Genomic DNA, 20,820 nt, shown 5'->3' with positions numbered 1-20,820 from the left:
CTTACATCACAACTCGAGTTGTCAAGCTACTACAAACACACAAGCTCTGTACAATCAATAACCAATAAAACGTCCCAAAAAATATTTACAACATAAGCTTGACGCTTTTATGACCATACAAAAGATTGTTATTTCTATTCAACACAATTTCTCGAAATCAATGCTGACGATTGTCTAAAAGAAATATGAAGTACACAACTGTATCGATTCCAGGGCATGGTGACAGAAAATATGAAATTGAGATCTTTGAAACAGGAATATTGTAAGTTAATTGACAAATCTTGAAAAACAGTGGTTATATGATCGGGATGATTCTTAAGTAATAAATTATGATTACTTGAGCTTAACGTTTCTCTGAGAGTGATGGATAAAATCTGTAACAGGCTCTCGAGAAATAAAAACATGAACTACAAAGAAAAGATCAAAACTCCATCCCAGTGTTATAAAACACAGAGACTCCTATTCATCTTGTGATGTGCTGATGTCACATGATGGGGACAGGTGCTTGTCATCAAGGTCGGAGGGCGCCTTGCTACAAGTATTCTATCATGTCGCCCCAAGTGTACGAGTCCAGTGGAGCAGTGAAGATTATATGAACATCAAGTCCATCTAATATATGACCCAGATCTAGCTGATATTTTCCAATATACCAGACGTGAATTATACTTATTATGTAGTTAAACTCCATATTCATCTTCCATTACTCCCACAAAGGATCAAGCACCTGCGAGGCAAAGCTCCATGAACTTATTGTGCAAGAATATCGACATGATGAACAAAGAAAATTCAAGCCAGCTCCAAATCTAGTCATGAGGATGGATATAAGATCCATGTGAAAATCTTATTAAAAAAATATACTGTTTGTCAAATTATGAGCTTTGGGAAAATGGAGTGTTTATCAGCAGTAACAATGTGAATCAACTTTAAGACCTGAACTTCGAGGGTGTTTCACAAACACTTGACTTGGCGTTATCTTACGTTAAGTTTCTGACTTCTTTATAATGTAAGGTGACCTAATCTCCATTGAAAAATAACCCAACAAAACAGATTGCCAACATGTTAAAGTGTGTTGTGTCTTTGTCCTGCCTTTATCCACGAAAATTGATTCGTATAACAAAGTTATCACATCGTGTGGAACATAATACAATGGCGTATATATTGTGAAAAGTGTACTCGGGACAAAAATGAAAAACATCTGACAGATAATTCTATCCTGTTTAAAGTAAATACATTTAATTCAAGTTAACGGATGTGTTTGTACTTTGCTGACACATTTGTCACACATTACTGTTACCGTGATGCAGTACAATCGATTAGTTTCTTTGAAAATAAATGTCCATTCTTGACAGGATGCCTAAGGGAAGTGAGTCACAAATTCCCAATATACAAATAAGAGAAATTGATCACAGAACGTCTGCTTGACTTTCACACAAACTTGTCAGAATATTTCAACTCGGTAACCATATTAGCGCTGATGATCTGACCCACATGATTAATAGAGGATTGACTCGCTGTGCATAAAATCATTACTCCTCTCCACGGAAACTAAGTGGAACCAACTGTCTGCATGGTATACCCAATCGACAGGTAATCTCAATCTAAATACCCTGCACACAAGGCATAGTTACCAGATCAGTGGATTGTCTACATTCAATATCATATTTCTCAAGGGAGAAATCCCGTGGAGACAAGATAATCTCGTGTAACATATTTGATAGAAATACATTGATTCTTTAGGGTTCTTACTGAATTATGTTAATTAAAGATTTTTATTATAATGAATTCAATTTTTATAATCTTAATTTTTTCATAATTTATTATAATTAAAAGTACTTAAAAAAATTAATATTTCCACATGTAATTTACAATCTATATTGTATTCTCCCTTTATGAGTACCAGAATATATTTTTCCTTTAACACATAACCACAAACTAATAACTTTGTGTTCATAGTTTGATATCATGCAACAAATACATTAAAACAGGTTTAACAGCCTTTATGATAATTAACCAATATTTAATATGTAATTAATGCAATAAAACAAAATTAGTAAGTCTGTATCTCAGAATACATCCAATATTAAATTGCTTTTATTCTAAACCACTAATTAACTCCCTAATCATATTCCACATCCATCAAAAACATCCATACTTTCAGCTTTTCACAACACCTGACTTTACAAGTTCCACACAAAACGGCCACCGGAATCAACCTATTAATCACATTCCATGTTTACAACCAACACATCCCAATGGAAGCTTCCAGTGTCAAGGGAGTGTTCAAAAGCTTAAACTGCACCCAAAATGAAAGACCTTGAGCGAATTGCAATGAGGACATGCCATACCTAAGCGTACATTCCAAATAATGCCTTCATTGCTGACCCAGCTTGATCACCAGGCAAATTAGTATTCTTTCCATGAAGAATCTGAGGTTAGCCTAGTTCGCCTGTATTGGGTTACGATCAATTTCACATTTATTGGAAGAATTTTTAATTCGCACCAGACAAGGTAATCCCGGCAATTTTTCTGTAACAAAGACATCTTACAGTTTGGTTACAGTCAAGCTGTAAATTAACTGGCTCCAGGGATAAATCACAGGCAAGATGGTACAAGGGCTTGGTTCTCCTCATCAGACATGTCACATAAATTATCTGGCTTCGAGCTTTAAGCCCCCTTTGAAATAAACCTTAATTTATTAAAATTGTCATTATTTACTACCAGAACTGAATAAAAATATTTGGCATATTCTCATGATATTTTGGAGTACGGGTTTCTGAAATGCTGGTGAGAGAGTGATTATTGCAAAGTGCTGCTGCATCAGCAAGTTAAAGGCCTTAAATGAACAGAAGATAAACATTCAGCCTATTCACATGATCATTCCCGCCTATTCACATGATCATTCATCCTATTCACATAATTCATCCTATTCACATGATCATTCAGCCTATTCACATAATTCAGCCGATTCACATGATAATTCAGCCTATTCACATGATAATTCAGCCTATTCACATGATAATTTAGCCTATTCACATGATAATTCACCTATTCACATGATTATTTGGATTGTTTACTTGGCTTACAGGTTTCTAGTATAGCTTGAATATTGCTGGAGTGAGTGAATATTGTTTCTGCTGCATCAACAATATTAATGTACATGCATTTCGCAGTGAAGCCTTCATGGTATTTCCGGTGTTACGTGCACACGTTAATGTCTTTGCGTTGGGGAAAAAACTTCAAAACTCATTACATATATTTTGTGAACCTCCTACACAGCTGTATTTGGGGAGAAAAGTGTGCACTACATTTAAGAAAATATGGCGGCATTGCTGATTGTAGCATTAAACTTCACTAACATACTTTACAAATCTATGATGTACACTCACAACTTTGCCTATCCCCTTTAAACCATTTCAAAACATTTTCAATTGAAAGACACAGACATAATTATTTCCTTTCGGTACAGCATACAGAATTAAAGTCAAGCCTCCAATAATAGTCCCACGGCTGGCGAACCCCCTTTAACAATGATTTCCACACAAGTGCAGTACGCCGGGCAGTCCTTACCCCCGCCCCACAGGTACCGACCTGACATAACATATAAAGAATGAAAACCAATCCAGTATAAACAGATTACACACCGAGCCATATACCACCACTTTCAATGGCATGGACGGAAAAGCTCCAATACCAATAGATCTATTGCGAATAGCCGTGAACAGTAGGTGTCTTGACCAAGTCAATATCGTTCAGCTGAGGGATAGAGGTACAGTTGGCCTTTAGTAGGTCAGTAGTCACTGCAATCGTTGTCAACAGCTCCCCCTTTTCAGGTACAAAGCTGAGAATCATGGGATATGTTTCTGCGATGCTGTTATTGCGTTATTATTGATCCTAACAACGAGCCTGGAATCCCGTGGGAAACTAGAGTATGCTGTTATGCAAGAGGTTTTATGCAAGACAAAGCTTATTTGAACCCGCTAAAAGAACAAACTGAATTTAAAACAGAATTCAAACCTACGGGATCCCTTTAAAATTTATTCAAATATTACCATAGGGATTTAGACAATGGATATTACAATCATTTATTATCTTTGTTAAAATCAATAATGTGTTTCGCGAAAAAATGAGAGAAAAACAAAATAATACTTTCATGATTCATCTTAAAACAGGTTACTTCAACGATTTAAAAAAGTATTCAAATTTCATTATAGATATTTGGAGAGATAAGTGTTTTCCCGGGGACATGCAAACGCCACGTCAAGAGAATGCTTTGTTGATATGGAAATACATTAAGAAAAACATATTTTGCCAAGATTTGAATTTCAATTATGTCCATTTGACATGCTAGAATATTCTCAGCTGACAGATCATGTATTGTTTGTGCAGCTACTAGGGGCACTTGCAAAGAATGTGTAATGTTAGGAGTTTTCAAAGCAAACCAATAATAATGTAGGACTCGATGTATACAGTGTCACCAAATGGCTCTGTTGCAGTGTTAATGTATTTTTGCAGGCCTGTGGAGAATAAGGTTTGACATGAAATTTAATACAAGAGAAAATATTTGAATATACCATGAAACCGATATTTTTTCTGGTGTCAAAATCTCAAAAACTTGTCCTTAAATTCAAATTTGACAAAAATATTTCCTTGGATATATCATGTGCAAAATAATCAGTTTGACACTGGCATATATATCTATGCTCAGTTCTCAGGGGAGATTATTATGACGTCTTCATAATATAAAAAGTGTTGTTTCCATGGTGATTTCAAATAATCTCTCTTAACAGTTAACAACTGAATAGCAAACTGGTTACATTTCAATACTGATCAAAACAACATTTCAACAAAGTGTGCATTTTCTTACATCATTGTCACATACCACTGAAATTGGATCTACCGATTTGTGCCAAATACCTTTAAGCCTACTAGCCAAAACTTGCTCGAAGCAAGAAGTATTTTCAGTCAATTTTAGTGTTATCATGGTTATAATATGAACCATTACCAACTGATCTTACCAGACCAAACAGAATTGTACAAGACTCATTCTTTACGCTACTGTAATCGGTCAAAGGTTAGAGTACAACAGTGGTTCAAAAAGTATTGATGTAACCAATTTTGGAAGAGTTGTCTATCTTCAACATAGAAATGGTAACTGCCTTACCTGAGTAGAGCGTGTTCTTGGGCCATTCCCACCCATCAGTGCAGCATAAATGGTGACATCCACATATTCCGGTAATTTTTCCCTGTCCAGAACCTGTTCAGTGGTAAGTCTTCCGGTTGATTTATTAATGTCAAATATCCTTCCAACGGAGCCTGAAACGTCTGTGAGGTAGTATTCTACACGTAATCCAGACTGGGACGATGTCGCATCAACTTGCAACACGCTGGTACCAACGGGCTTGTTCTCTTGAACACCACTACTATACGAAGGCGATGAGAATATAGGACCACCATTTTGAGATACGACCAAAACAGTAAAATCCATGTTTGTTGATTTCCGATCATCCCTCCCATTGTCCTGTCCATGGTCAGAGGCCTTGATGGTCAAGGAGTAGGAGACAGGATTAACAGGGAAGTTCTTCAACAGGGACAACTGTCCACTGGAGGAGATTGAGAACAAGGTATTGTCTCCAGAAACCATACTGAATGATATGCGTCCATTCTCACCCGAGTCAGGATCATCTGCTTCAACACTGGTGATGACACTACGGGTGGCACTCGAAGACACAGGAATTGTATTCTGAGACTTAAATGTTGGTGCGTTGTCATTTACATCAAGGATAATGAGGTTGACCATTTTCTTGGAGGAGAGTCTCAAAAGTGGATCTGTTGCCTGATCTGTTGCCATTACGGTTACTGTGTAGAGTTCAGACACTTCTCGGTCAACCATCTCATGAATGTAAATATCACCAGTTGTTGGGTTAATCTGGAAGTTATTGCCCATAGGGTTCTGTTGAATGATGCTGTACAGAATCTGCCCATTTGGGCCTGAGTCAGCATCAATAGCATTGGCCGCAGCCACGTTCCTGCCCTTTAGGTAATCTTCTTTCACAGTGCTTGAGATGGCCCCATCACTGAATATGGGAGCATTATCGTTGACATCGAGGACATTGATGACGAAGGAGGTGCTGGAGGATAGAGTCTGGTGGTCGCCATCTCCTGCATCAGACACCATGATCTCCAACGTAAACTTCTGGTTGTTCTCGTAGTCCAGGGGTTTGTTCAGGTACAGTTTGCCCATGTGCCGATCAAGGTTGAAGAAGTTTCCATTATTGCCAAGGTTGATGTCGAAGAAGAGGACAGCATTGTTGGCAATGTCATCATCCACTGCAGAGAAGGAGGCAATGAGTTCTCCTGGTTGGGCCGACTCCAGGATGCTGGTTTCAGATGGAGGCGACACAAACAAAGGTATGTTGTCATTAAAGTCCATGACGGTGATGTGCAGAGTAGCAGTAGCGCTGAGGCGGTTGCTCACGTCCACAGAGTCAGTGGCCAGGATGATCAGGTTGTAGCGATCTACCGTTTCACGATCTAGCTCAGCGATGAGAACAACATTACCCGTTGTTTCGTCAATTCTGAACTTCTTCTGTTCATTTCCTGACAGGAACACATAAGAAATGGCCCCATTTTCTCCAATATCAACATCAGTGGCTGTGACTGTTGTGAGACGGACTCCAAGCTGGGCATTCTCCATCACAGAAGAAGTGTAGATCTGCTTCGAGAAGATTGGTGGGTTATCATTATCATCAGTGACATAAACTTTCACTAAAGCTGTTTCATGAAGACGCTTAAGCCCATTATCACTTGCTGTTACCTCAAACGCATAATAATCTCTTCCCATTAAAGTCTGCATACCTTCTCGATCAAAAGATTTCAATGTTAATACCTCTCCAGTTTGAGGATTGATAGTAAAGTTGGTTTGATCACCACCAACTGAGAAGATAATCTCTGCATTGCGACCAATATCAGCATCAGTTGCGTGGACTGTTCCAGTGAATGTTCTCAGAGGCATGTTTTCGCGGACATAGAATTCGTAAGTGCTGTTTCCAAACACGGGTTTGTTGTCATTGTCATCAAGGATATGAAACGTTATGTTGGCTACCGAGCTTCTGGGTTCTGCGCCCTGGTCGCTGACTGTCACAGACAGAGAATAGATGTCCCTCTCTTCTCTGTCAAGTCCATGAGCAACGTACAGAGTACCGTCAGGAAATATGCCAAACCTATGTTGAAGGTTTCCTCGTGTGATGTTGTACACAAGAGCACCGTTCTTGCCCAAGTCTTCATCAATGGCAATCAGTTGGAATATTGGTTCATTGACTGGTTTAGACTCATGGATAGATCTCTCGTAATGACTGCTTTGGTACACAGGATTATGATCATTGACATCTTGGATGAAGACAGTGATGTCGACCGTGGTCGAGAGCTGGGGAGTTCCGGCATCAGTAGCAGTCACAGTGAGGGTGTGCGTGCTTCTGTTGGATGGCAGCTGGTCCAGTGGCTTGTTCAGGTATATCACTCCTGTCTGGGCCTTTATCATGAAGACATTGTTAGAATTGGATGTCAGGGTGTAGGAGAGATCAGAGTTGGGGCCAAAGTCAGAATCCCTGGCTTCTGCGTGGTAGATGTTGCGGCCAATCGGCCAGTTCTCATGGACGGAGGTTTCCAGGGTTTGGTCCACAAAGACAGGCGAGTTATCATTGATGTCGGTGACCTCAACCTTCACTGATGTCTCCCGGAACCGAGACCCACCACTTGCAATTACCTTCAGGTGGAACTCAGACTGTGCTTCTCTGTCCACTTTCTTCACCGTGGTAATCTGCCCGGATGTTCTGTCCATGTTGAAGACTCCATAGGGATCCCCTCCCACAATAGCATATGTTACAGCCGAGTTATCGGACAAGGTAGCTGTGACTCTTCCAACACTTCTGCTCACATCAGGAATCTGATTTTCACCAACTTCTTCAATAGAGAATGTATAGCTTTGACCACTAAATTGTGGAGCAGGGTCGTTGACGTTGGCGACAGTAACCTCCAGAGAAGCATCAGGGGATGCAATCTTCCCCCCACCATCAGTGCACCGCACGGTGAGACGGTAAGGGCTTCGACTCTTGTCCAGCTGCTTGGTTGTCCGAACCCATCCAGTTGATGTGTCGACGGAGAAGCTGCTGAAGCTGTCCCCGAAGAAGCTGTAGGTGATGCGTCTGTTGAGTCCTTCGTCCGGATCAAAGGCAAACACCTGCACCACATCAGTCCCTGAAGGCTGGTTCTCAAGGATGCTGCTGAAGTATTGCCGGGGTCGGAATGTAGGGGCATTGTCGTTCACATCATTCAGACTTACTATCACAGACGCTGTGGAGGAAAGGGATGGGTTTCCACCGTCTCTAGCAATGACCAAGATGGTGTATTTAGGAACAGTCTCTCTGTCTAATTCTTTAGCTGTTCTGATCCTACCACTGATTGAATTAATTTGGAATGTGTTTGGGTAGCTTCGGGCAACACTCGGGTGAAACAGGTACCGGACAGTTCCATTCAAGCCTTCATCAGTGTCTGTCGCTGTGAGTGTGATGATGTCCGACCCAACACTTACATTTTCCTGAACCTTCACGTCATACACCGACCGATCGAATGTTGGAATCACATCGTTCTCATCGCTAATGTCGACAATTAATGTGGTGTAGTTTCTGAATATCTGGGCACCAGCATCTTTTGCCGATATGTTCATGATGACCTGGAAGGTAGTTTCATGGTCCAGCTTGTCCTGGGTGGTCACCAGACCTGTAGATGGATCGATCCGGAACCAATTCAGGTCATTTCCAGTCACAATTGAATATGACAATGCAGAGTTGGGGCCTGAATCTTCATCAGATGCTGTCACACTTTCCACAAAACTACCTGGCAACTCAAGTTCACTCATTTTTACCCTGTACTCGTGTTTTGCAAACACTGGAGCGTGGTCGTTAGCATCGCTTACATAGACAATCAGATGACCAGTTGAACTGCGTTGAGGGTATCCATGATCCACTGCTTTCATTGTGAGGTTATACATGCTCACTTTCTCCCTGTCCAAATCCCCAATAACCTGAATCAAATTAATACTTAAGTACTGGCTGAAGAGTGTGACAAGCTTAAAATGTCCAAGTTCATTCCCACCAATGATCGAGAGCGTTGTGTTACCATTTTCACCAGAATCATCGTCAATGACAGTCACCGATGCAATTTTTTTACCTGGTTTCACATTCTCATCCACCGTTGAGAAATCCTTACTTCGGTCCGGGTAGTGATTAAAACTTATGATGGGATCGTGATCATTTTCGTCATTGATGATGACAGTGATGTAAGCACGGCCTAGGAGGGATGGTGATCCTCTGTCAGACGCCTCGACCGTAATCAGGCAGCTGCTGGGGTTACACCTCAAGGAACGAGCGCAGATTCTGGTACAACTCAAGGGCGTCCTCAATGTCCTGATCACACCTGTCCTTTCCTCTACTGTGAACTGTTCACTGTGCTCGTCAGTCAATCGGTACACAATTTCTGAGTTTAAACCTTTGTCAGCGTCTGTTGCATGGACAGTTACAACTGCAGTATTAACTGGTGCACTCTCATTCACTTTAGCTTCAAACTCACTCGGGTTAAACGTTGGGTTGTTGTCATTGGTGTCGGTTATTGTAACATCTAATTGTATGAATCCATATAGGGGTGGGGTCCCACCATCACTGGCCGAAACATTCAGTTTGTAGGAGTCCTTGTTTTCTCTATCCAAAACACCTTGAACTTCCAAATACATAAACGGTGTTATGGAACTTGGGGGAATTAGCCGAAATTTATTTTCCTCGTTGCCTGAAATAATTCTATAACTTGAAATAGTGCCATTTTCCCCTTTATCAGCATCTGAAGCAGTGACTAAAAGTTGTTGGGAGCCAGTTCGTGAATTTTCGGGTATTGCAACTGGATACTCAGATTCCTGGAAAACTGGAAAATTATCGTTAATATCCAGAACATGAACAAGGATTTCCATAGGTAAACTAGGCCGAACAGAATGCCTTCCAATGATGAAAATATTGATCTGATCTTGAGTTAGTGACTCCCGATCTATAACTTGTAAAGTTGTAATTTTGCCTGTTGAACTTTCTAAAGTGAAATATACCGACTGTGTAGGCATTGTGTAAGTATACCCTGCCGTTGTGTTGATAGTTCCCACCGTCGTCCCAACCGGTGACTCTTCGGGTATGTAAAATATCACACCTGGGCCCTGCCCTTGAGAAAATTTCACTAAAAACTGTAATAATATGATACATATGACATGATATGAAGTCCTAGGAGCGGGCCTCTCAATGCTGTTTTTGGTCGAGGCCATCTTCCAGCAGTAGCGCACGCACGGTCGCACGAGCTCTATGTACACACCTGAGTCGTGAAGCTGTATACAAGCTCGCTAACCAACAAACACGATCTTCCTTTCCAAACTTCCCATCATCAAACTGTTCCTGTGACAAAACAATGGCCTAAGTTTTGCATGGTGGCGGTACAAACCTCCTGATAAAGACTTTGATATCCAGGTGAACTTTGAGGGTCCGTCACAAGCGTATTTCCTGTGTCACCGCCGTCAATCGGCCGATATCTCTCTCACAGTACACCTTTACAGCCTTCGGCCCTCTAACGGACATCTACAGTGACACAAACGTACACAGTCCACAAGATACATTCTTACTTACATTGGTATCATCTTGAATGTATATCCGTGGCTTCTTACATTTACTCAAATTCAAACACACACAGTGTTTTCACGGTAAGACATTATTCTCTCAAGCCCGAGTATCTCTCACGGTAGCGAATGCGTGCAATGGGAACGTGACGTCACATCGCTCCGCCCTCTGTATTTTGATTGACAGGCCGGCTGTGTGTATTGTCAGTAACCACAAGGTTGCGCGATAGACATCGCCTGATAGGCCACGCCTCTTACATTGATAAAATAGTAGACCTCCAGTTCATGTCAGTTTGACAACTGGAAAGAAACGATTTTCAACCAAGGCCTAATTTATCGATTAACTATCCTCATTTCTAAATTGTCGTGCCATAGTTTACATTTTTAACGCGCAGTGACTCGTATATTTTCTCACGTTTCACAATGTGTGTTGAATGTCTATGAAGACGTTTCAAAGTTAACTTTAAGAAAAAAATTACAAAAGCAAAGTTGATGACATGGTTGTACAGTCAATTTCCAAGTTAATAAATCAACTGTTCTCAAACTTAATGGCTTTCCACATATAAGCAATAGACGACCGGGTTTTCTTTGAACGTTATTGCAATCGAAAACAAGTGCACTGGTCATAAAGTCTGTGTGGTATTTTTCTTCAACCCGAGGGTATAACACAAATGGTATAACATTTATCCACAGTCATGAACAGAATTTAGGTTACATACAAGTATCATTGTGAATACATGTTACATGCTGTTTGCCTTTATTATATTAACAACGCCGTGTGCCACAACATCATATTCGTGTAATAAACTGATATAATCGCTCCTGGCTCTGTTTTCCCCGTGTCACAACAACTCCGAACATCACTGCTTAAAATAAGTACAAATATATCGAGATTCCATCGAGGTGGGCTCAGTCAAGCGAAGATCCGCTCCGCCCACGAAAATGACTGACAGCTAAACCGTCCAATCAAAACAGAGCCGAGAGGCCAAGCGGGCTCTATGCAAACCTTCGTGGACATACCTGTCGTCCGTTTTTTACCTGTTGGCCACAATCTGTAGTGTTGGAGGGTAAACACTACCAGCCAATTAATCAGGCGGGTCAACCTGGGAACAAAGAAACTCAAAGCAATTTACACAACTTTACAATAATTATCATCCAAGAGGACGTTCTTATGAACGGACGGCACCCATACCTTTCAAGTCAACAAATGCACCAATTGGTATGGAAACAATAGATAAGCTCGAATATGTTAAGACTCACTTTACAAATTGAAATTGAATGTGGCTTTTCTGACGGTAGCGGATTATATCATCACACGTGGTACATATTGGGAGCCTCGGGATAAAATGTGGAATTATCCCAAGCGGGTGATATCATTACTGTTTTGCTCGGAGCATCCGAAGATATGAAACGATAGCAGATGACGACAAGCGATATTATCAACCGCACGCGCTGAGACATTACTTAACCCCTGGGTTCTGACTAATCATTCTAACTAGAAATTCAAGACACACTTCCTAGCTGAAAGTAGAGTGTTTGTGTGGCAAGTTACCATGAAATTATAAAACTTCAAATGATATATTTTGACTAATCTGAAAATTTAAGATTAATGGTTACATGTGCAAAATATGAGTTTAACAGAATTAAAATGTGTTTTTGTTTATGTATAAAATTGCACTCCGTGCCCACATAAATATTCATGGGTCTTTTAAAGTCCACAAATTTTAAAGAAAAAAGTTCATTGAAACAAAATACAGGTTATTGGGAGAAGGGAGGTAACTCCGCCATCGATCACCATAAGAAAACAAAATAACACATTTTGAGCTGTTGTTACAACGTGATGTTTTTTCTAGCACGATCAGTGTATCATATGTTGTACATTTTATACCCTTAGATGGGAATAAATAAATATAATGCATGCTTTATGTAAGTAATATAATTATGCATTTTATCATACATTGGATTCGCCTGTTCCAGGTTTAAGTACTTGTTGCTTACCCATTTTAATTGTGTGTTAATACATTAAAAACATCGTGTTTAAAAATATATTATAGAGTCGCTGTTGTTGTTCATAGTAAATAATTGGCTCCTACTATCAGTAACAAAAAGATATAAAAAATGTTTTTACATTCCATACGTTTAAAAAAAATAAAATGCAAAATATGTGTCGTAAGATGATGATTATCATGTTTTCCTCATCTAAAATGTAAATGATTTCAGATAACTGAAAGTTGCGTGCCTTGTTGATCCGACAAACGTGATGGTCTGCCTTTGAAGGAAGTGATAAACATAGATAAGAGCTGTCTGGACATAGCGTTTGAGGATGACAGAATATACTGATAAATGTGTCAGGAATACAGTATAGGCGCTAGACACATCCGTCAACATCAGGGCCTCACAGGTGACGTGACGTCACACACCAACTCACGTGCAGAATCCCGCCCTTTTGTAGTGCTTCAAGTAGGGGTGGAGTAATAACTTGGAAATACTTGTGCTTCTATGTCGTATATAACAATATTATCAATTAGGGTTATGATTTATACTTAGAACGACTAAACACACTTAACAGTTATATTTATGGCGTTATTTATTCCGCGGGACGAGTAAAACACTACTTATGTTGTACAATGCCATCAAAAAGTGTTATAGCAAAGGCCATAAAATAGATTTTGTATGGTCTCTGGTTTTAGGTAATAAGAGAACAATTTGTATCTAAAATGAGCTTCAATCATATTTATAACACATTGCGGGCAACCTAACTTCGCATCAGAGACTACCAAGTAGAGCTATAAGTTGTTCTGGTCGTTATGTGCGTGGGACTCGTGGCAGGCTAATAGTATAGCTACAGAACTGCTCATTGCAATGATCTAAGGAAAGATTAATAGATGGCGTTATGTTGCTCGGCAAATTTTACCCTTGCTCTAAATAATGATGTCCTTAAAGAAAAAGGCGTTCAAAGAAAAAGATATTCAAGTGATCATTGCAAGGACTAAACCCTTTCTTCATCATTATTTGTCAGATGTAAAATAGGTAATTCGTTATTATTCCCACATTTTGGAGTGACCCATTTCATATTTTTTCTTTGTTTCTTTGTCAAACCCGGATCTTCACGGGTCCATTTTATATTGAATAATATTGGTTTAAACCATGGGCCTAAATATTATCACAAGAACTCACACGTCAAGTGTTACATATGTTTAATGTATAATAGTTATGAAAATAAAGTTATTATTGATATATGAAGAAAACATTTCGAACAGTTACAAAGTTTGTTTCAATTTAGCATTTTCGAACAGTTACAAAGTTTGTTTCAATTAAGTTAGCGCGAATTCAAATTTAACCACTGGGGATTTAGCTGTTATACAAGCATGGAAGGACATTTTATTTAAAACACCCCAATTCTATCATCACATCTTACTTAAGATAGTTTTATCTCGCAACAATTAACACCTAACCTCCAGCCAGTCTGATTGCCTCGGGGCTGTGTGTTGATTGTCCGTGTCTGAACACACACTTTGTAGCTGATAACTGTAAAACAATAAACTAATTAATCCCCCCATAAGCTCTGTGTTCAATTGCCCTGATATGCGTGAGTAATGGGCTTATGAGCGGTGACACCAAGATTAGACTTGTGTCTAGACAGATAGCCATAAATTCTCACAGCCGACAAGTCAGTGTATCTGCAATTAGTGACGTCACCTGATCAATCTAACTGTGACAGTTGTCAGTTTGCATTGTACGCTAATTGTAGGCCTCCTTGAATTGAGTAACTGTGTTATGTCGGGGAAAGTTATAAATATGTAACCATCATCTTGCTGGAGATGCTGATTTAATATTTGTGAACTGCGCATGCCGGTGAATTATGTATGTAATGGTCATCAAGATATCAGGTCTTTGAAAGGCATTTAGAAGTGATACACATAAGGAAGAGAATATATGGATGTCAATTTCTTTATTATGAGGAACACAACGTTTCGGAGTAGATGCTTACTCCTTCATCATCTAGATATGTTTGTTTTTCTTGAATAAATATATCGTCCCTCTCTCTCCCTTACATATGTAATTTGATAATGTTAAATTATTAAATAAATTGTTTACAATATTCTCCTAAACGAATGCAAACAATATATCATGTTCACATTGAATAGAGATTAATGAGAAAATGTAAAATGTTGGAATGTCTTTGTGTACGACACCACATAACCTTTGTAGAATTTTAAAGTGTGTGTTTTTTAATATTAATTTATCTTACACAGTACATGCTTGTCGTAAAAGGCGACTATGCTTGTCGTAAGATGCGACTAACGTGATCCGGTGGTCAGGCTCGCTGGTTGCAGGTCATTGTATCCCAAATGCGTGGATCTATGCTCATGATGTCAATCACTGGATTGTCTGGTCCAGACACGATTAACAGACCGCCGTCACATATATAGCTGGAATATTGCTGAATGCGGCGTTAAACAACAAACAAACAATCTGTACAACTTACGCACCTTTAGTGCATGCTCTCGTGGAGGTAAGTATCCAAGCCCTGCTTATCCACAGCGTGACTTATATTATCGTGCAATTTGTTAGCGTTATCGTGCTTTTCTATACAAAAGGCCTAACTGATATAACAGTAACTCTAGGATGCTGAAAGGGAATTCCATTGTGACGTATTTAGTTCACGTGTTAATGTGAGTCTTCCAACCTTTGTCTACTGATCGATTACTTCCTTCAACACAGAATCGTTAGGCACATGAATGGTCCAGTCGCCTTAGGTGCCAAGCACTTGCTTAATTAGAACAATGGGAAAACAAACCATAACACAATATAGTTACTAAACTTAATATGATTTAACAAACAACAAACAATCCCGAATGGGTGAGTTTTATATTTAATATCATCGGTTCAAGGAAACGTAACAACGTGCCAATCTCACAGTTTACAAACCTTTGAAGAACGTGGAAGTTTGATGGCGGTGAAACGGACCCCAGCTCGCGTGTACAAGTCGCGTGATTGACGGGTATGATGGCTTTGATGGATGGGTGTCTATTTCATTCTCGCAGGTGGTTGTGACGTCACCCCAGCGGAAATACCCGTCATATCTTGTTGCGGTTATTTGGGTGCGCTGTTTTTACCAGTCATTAAATCAACGACTGTTAAAATATGAAACTTTCTGCTTGGAAAACTATAGAAATGAGAGACATTGCCAATTGTTACTGATGCGTCATAAGTGTCAGTTTCAAGCCATCAGCAATGTATTTCATCTTCTTATTACAGACAAAAAGTAATTGCTCATAACATGACTTTGTTTGTGTTTTTCATTGTAGGTATTACGCCCTTTTGCTTTGTTTAAGGTGGTATTTTTCCAAGGCTATAAGCACCATGCGTGCGAAAAGTATGCAAGTTCAAGATTGTGTTGACAGTTTATTGCCAGCTTTGTTTTGTTTGTTTGTTTTGCTGTTTAACGCCGCATTTAATAATATTCCAGCGAAATGACGACGGTCTGTAAATGGTTACAGGCCGGCAAAGCCACATTTCGAAAATTGATGTGGCTCTCGCGGCAATGGTTATGGTTGCGTGATTGTATAATGTGGCTCTCGCGGCTATACTGTCAAAACATGCTTTGTGATTCTAACAGGTTACCGTATATAACAAAACAAGTCTTGTTTTCTCATTTTTTATTCAACAAGGATAACATATTCATCAAAACTTTACATTGTTGAATATGAATAGCATATGAATATCATAATGGATTTTATGTCATTACTGCAGATGAAGGAGGTCGCCCACGTGGTCAGCATATTCCATCTCACTCAGGTGTTGGTTCAGGAGCTGGATCTTGAGGGACGCAATACGTGCAGCGATTGCCTTGTACTTCTTTCTTCGTGAAGGTTCTGACCACTGGTGAGAGAGTCTCAGGACTGCAACCTCTTTGAGTGACTGCTCTCGCTGAAATAGCTTCACTACCTCGTAGATGTTCGGGTGGCACTTCCTGGCAAGTTTCTTTATCTTGTTGTGCCACCCTTCCAGGTGATTATTGGTACGGTGGCCTTGGTTTTCGAAATGGTTCCAAATCTCTGGCATGAAGGCCCCTCCTTGAACCCAACTGGTTGTCACGTAGTCCATGAAGGCAGTCACTTTAGGGCAAGCAGGAGACTCAGCAATGGCATCAAGCCACACATCATCCACTTTGTCACGAGGTACTAGAGGGAGGGCAGCAGCTCTTGTCACCAGCTTCTTCACCTCCTTATCTTCCTTATAGACCATCACCAGACCTTCTTTCTGCACCCTCCTCCAGATACATTGGGTGAAGTGAAAGAAACACCCTCTAACTAATGTCCCAGGAAATGTTCAATGTTCTTGTCTGTAGTGAAGATGAGGATGTAATTTAAATGTGTGACACTCATTTAAAGGTATCGGTAATCAGATTAATTAATTACCCGCTAGAATAGGTGAAATGCTCTCAGCTGAAAATGTGGCTCTACCGGCAATAGCCATTTCTGAAATGTGGCTCTCCCGGCTAGACAATAATCGAATGTGGACCAGACAATCCAGTGATTGACATCATGAGCACCGATCCACGCAAACGGGATACGATGACATGCATCAACCAAGTCAGCGAGTCTGATTACCCGATTACGATAGTCGCCTCTTACCCCAAAGTCTCAAAATTTCTTTCACACATATTACAAACCAAACATATGCGACTCGAATGAGAAAAAAACAGACGGATTATATATTACCAAATATTTAATTTGTAGAATTTTGTTACCGTTAAATGTTTTTAGACGATTATCTACGGTATGAATCCAGACCAGCGCGTTCATGTTGGGTGATTTAAATCTCCACACCGGCAAAATGAGTGTTGCCACATATCTTGAAGAGGTCCCATCCCACGTGATGGAGAATTCTCCGATAATGGCACCGTAAAGGAATTTTACTATCATTTTCAATTGAATATATTTTCAAAAACTGTTTTAAAAAAAGCGAAACCTCATTAATCCAGGATACACCGTCCACAATAAAATCCGGATTAACACATGTCTGGATTAACGAATATCATCCCTTGGCAATATATGAATAGTGCTTCCGTTAAGTGGCCGATGGCATTCGTCCGGAAAGCTTGGATTCTGGATAAATAATTTCAGGACGAAAAGGGGAGTCACCGTATCCGTAGATAAATTATATGGATTGATTTAAACATATCATAAATAGAGGATGTTATATGAGTATTCATGTCATACTATTTCTCGCTCGGGAAAAACCGGAATTTAGGCACGAGTGTGGTAAACATTGTATGACATGGACGGGCAAGTCGCAACAGCAGCGGAATCACAATTTGTCGAATGACGTCAACAATCTTCAGTTATGACGTCATTTATAGTGTGACGCCATTCCGACCTCACGTCACTTTAAGATTCGAATGACGTCAACAATGCCGTCCAGATGACGGAAACAATACACTGTTGTCTCGTGACGTGATATGACCCTAGGGCATATATGATTTTTATGAACCCCCGATATGTTTGCCCGTGTAGGTAATAAAGCTTGATAAATGATGAAGTTTACAAAAAATGTATGACACCATTCATGAATGTGTCTGCTGTATAACTGACCATGTGTGTACGGCTGGCTCAATATTCTACAACATAGAGAATCTATTTCGTCGTGAAGTTGTGAGAGAGTATGTATTAAGCCGCTTTAGCAATATTACAGCAATATCACGGCGGGGGACACCAGAAATGAGGTTCACACATTGTACCCACGTAGGGAAACTAACCCGGGTCTTACGCGTGACGAGTGAATGCTTTAAACACTAGGCTAACCTACCACCCCCTGAAGCTGTGATAACTCTTGATAATTTATAGATCGCAATCGAAAGATTGTTTTACGTTACGTCTCGGTATTACGTTACGTCTCAATATTAATAAGCGTTTGTTTGTTTGTTTGTTTGTTTGTTTGTTTGTTTAACGCCGCAGCCTGGAAAGGTCCAGCTACAGCTACGTGCGTGCATACGGGCGTTTGTTTGTTTGGATGTTAACGCCACACTCAGTAATATTCCAGCTATATGACGGCGGTCTGTCATAAATCGAGTCTGAACCAGATAATCCAGTGATTGACATCATGAGTGAGCGTGCGTGCGTGCGTGCGTGCGTGTGTGTGACGGCGACCTGTAAATATGTGAGTCGTACCTGTGGTTGATATTATGAACAACCCCCTATGCAAGAGTACGGAGTACGGTGTCACGCAAGCAGCAAGTTACCAACCGATCCATTTAAGTACCGGTTTCTTGGGACTAATTGGTACCTGAATTACACACACACACACACCAATATAATACGCAGGACGCAATCAAACCTGGACCGCCAAACCATTGGATAGCACGAGCAACAATCACGCTGTCGGGTACAGTGACAGTGTCACACAAACACTCAGGTCCTGAACTCCTTACGTCGGTTGTAACGAAAATCCTATTCTTTATTTGCTCGATTCCCAAGGATGAACAAAAAATATGGATCAGGAAATGATCGCAACATAAAACTCGAGATACATTTTGTTTATTTGTTAAACGACGCACTCAGCAATATTCCAGCTATATGACTGCGGTCTGTACATAATCGAGTCTGGACCAGACAATCCAGTAATTAGCATCATGAGCATCAATCCACGCAATTGGGACACGATGACCTGCACCGACCAAGTCAGCGAGCTTTACCACCCGATCCCGTTAGTCACCCCTTACGGCAAGCATGGGTTGCTGAAGACCTATTCTAACCCGGGTCTCCACGGGTCTCGAGATATATGGAACAGTGTACACGTGTTTACTATAATTATCAAATATATTTTATAATACATTTAATTACTTTGATGTTCCACATGTTTAACAGTTGTAAATGTTGTAAATGTTGTAAAAGCAACAGGGAGATTCCATAAATGAACAGGACCGCCTCCGTGGTCTAGTGATAGAGCGTCCGCCCGGAGAGCGGAAGTTTCGGGGTTCGATCCCCGACTGCGTCATACCAAAAGACGTTAATAGATGGTACTTGTTGTTACCCTGTCTGACGCTCGGGATTAAGGGGCTAAAACAAGGACTGGTCGGCTCGGAGTCAGTATACTGTGTCTGAGTGGGGTATTCATGTTAAACTGCGGCATGGTATCTCAGTGAGCTAGCACTATAAATCGGCATCACTCCGGACTAGTACAAGCAGCCACACAAAAACACACACGTACATGCACGTCGCTATATAAGTGCAATAATCTTGGACGCGATGTTAAACCCTTTTTCACCTCACCTCACACTGTAAATGAACAGCCGGAAAATGTTCGTGTTGAGAGGACTTGTGGACACTAAGGTCGTACGAGTTATCTCCCCTTAATTCACATCAACAAGTGTAAATGATAACACAGATTTAGAAATTGTATCTTAATAAAGCTATTCGTGAGTTTATTTGGCTGTTATTATTAATTAAGTGCGTTATATAAGTTAGAAAACACATTGTTCGGATCATCTGAAGGGATACACAAAGTTTTAATTCTACCTAGTTTACAAAACGACCACGCACGTTGGCACAACTTGAAGTCTCTTTTGTGTTATCTTCAAGTTGTGAAAATATCAGCGTACAACCTCATTCCTTTTCTTCAGTTTGAGTGAATAAGTGAGCGAGCGAATGAAGTCAGTCAGTGTTTCACATAGCATTGGCAATAGCCAATTAAGCGACGAGAACAAAATTATATACATCCACTAAAACATTCACAGTTTGTTTGTTGTTTAACGCCGCACTCAGCAAAATTCCAGCTGTATGACGGCGGTCTGTAAATAATAAAATCTGGACCAGAAAATCGAGTGATTGATATCATAATCATCGATCAACGCCATTGGGATACTATGACATGCATCAACCAAGTAAGCGATCCTGACCACCCGATCCCCTTAGTCGCCTTTTACGGCATGCATGGGTTGCTGAATACCTATTTCAAGCCGGATCTTCATGGGTCCTTTCTCAGTAAAACATCAAGGTAAATATCAGATTCAATATGCAATTTTGGATATAGACCAATTCCTGTAAAATAGTTTACAAAAAGATGCCCGCTTACACGGGTAAACAGATCTTTCAGACATTCTGCTTTACAAGGAA

The 20,820-nt window shown here is 40.2% G+C and overlaps 1 protein-coding gene across 1 annotated transcript in view; it reads right to left on the bottom strand.

Moving 5' to 3' along the window:
• The window catches only part of LOC139451102 (protocadherin Fat 4-like), a 134,891-nt gene extending 124,081 nt beyond the window's left edge, over positions 1 to 10,810 (bottom strand). Inside the window, exon 1 of the mRNA XM_071232900.1 lies at positions 5,162 to 10,810. Coding sequence (XP_071089001.1) covers positions 5,162 to 10,354 — 5,193 coding nt within the window. The 5' untranslated portion in view covers positions 10,355 to 10,810. The remainder of the gene's footprint in view (positions 1 to 5,161) is intronic.
• Positions 10,811 to 20,820: the final 10,010 nt, after the last annotated feature.

The sequence above is a fragment of the Haliotis cracherodii genome, unplaced genomic scaffold, assembly GCF_022045235.1.
Source record: "Haliotis cracherodii isolate W230 unplaced genomic scaffold, xgHalCrac1.p SCAF_8, whole genome shotgun sequence".
Classification (NCBI taxonomy): Eukaryota; Metazoa; Mollusca; class Gastropoda; order Lepetellida; family Haliotidae; genus Haliotis; species Haliotis cracherodii.
The sequence above is the reverse complement of the archived record's forward strand: the minus strand, read 5'-3'. Positions and strand labels throughout refer to the sequence as shown.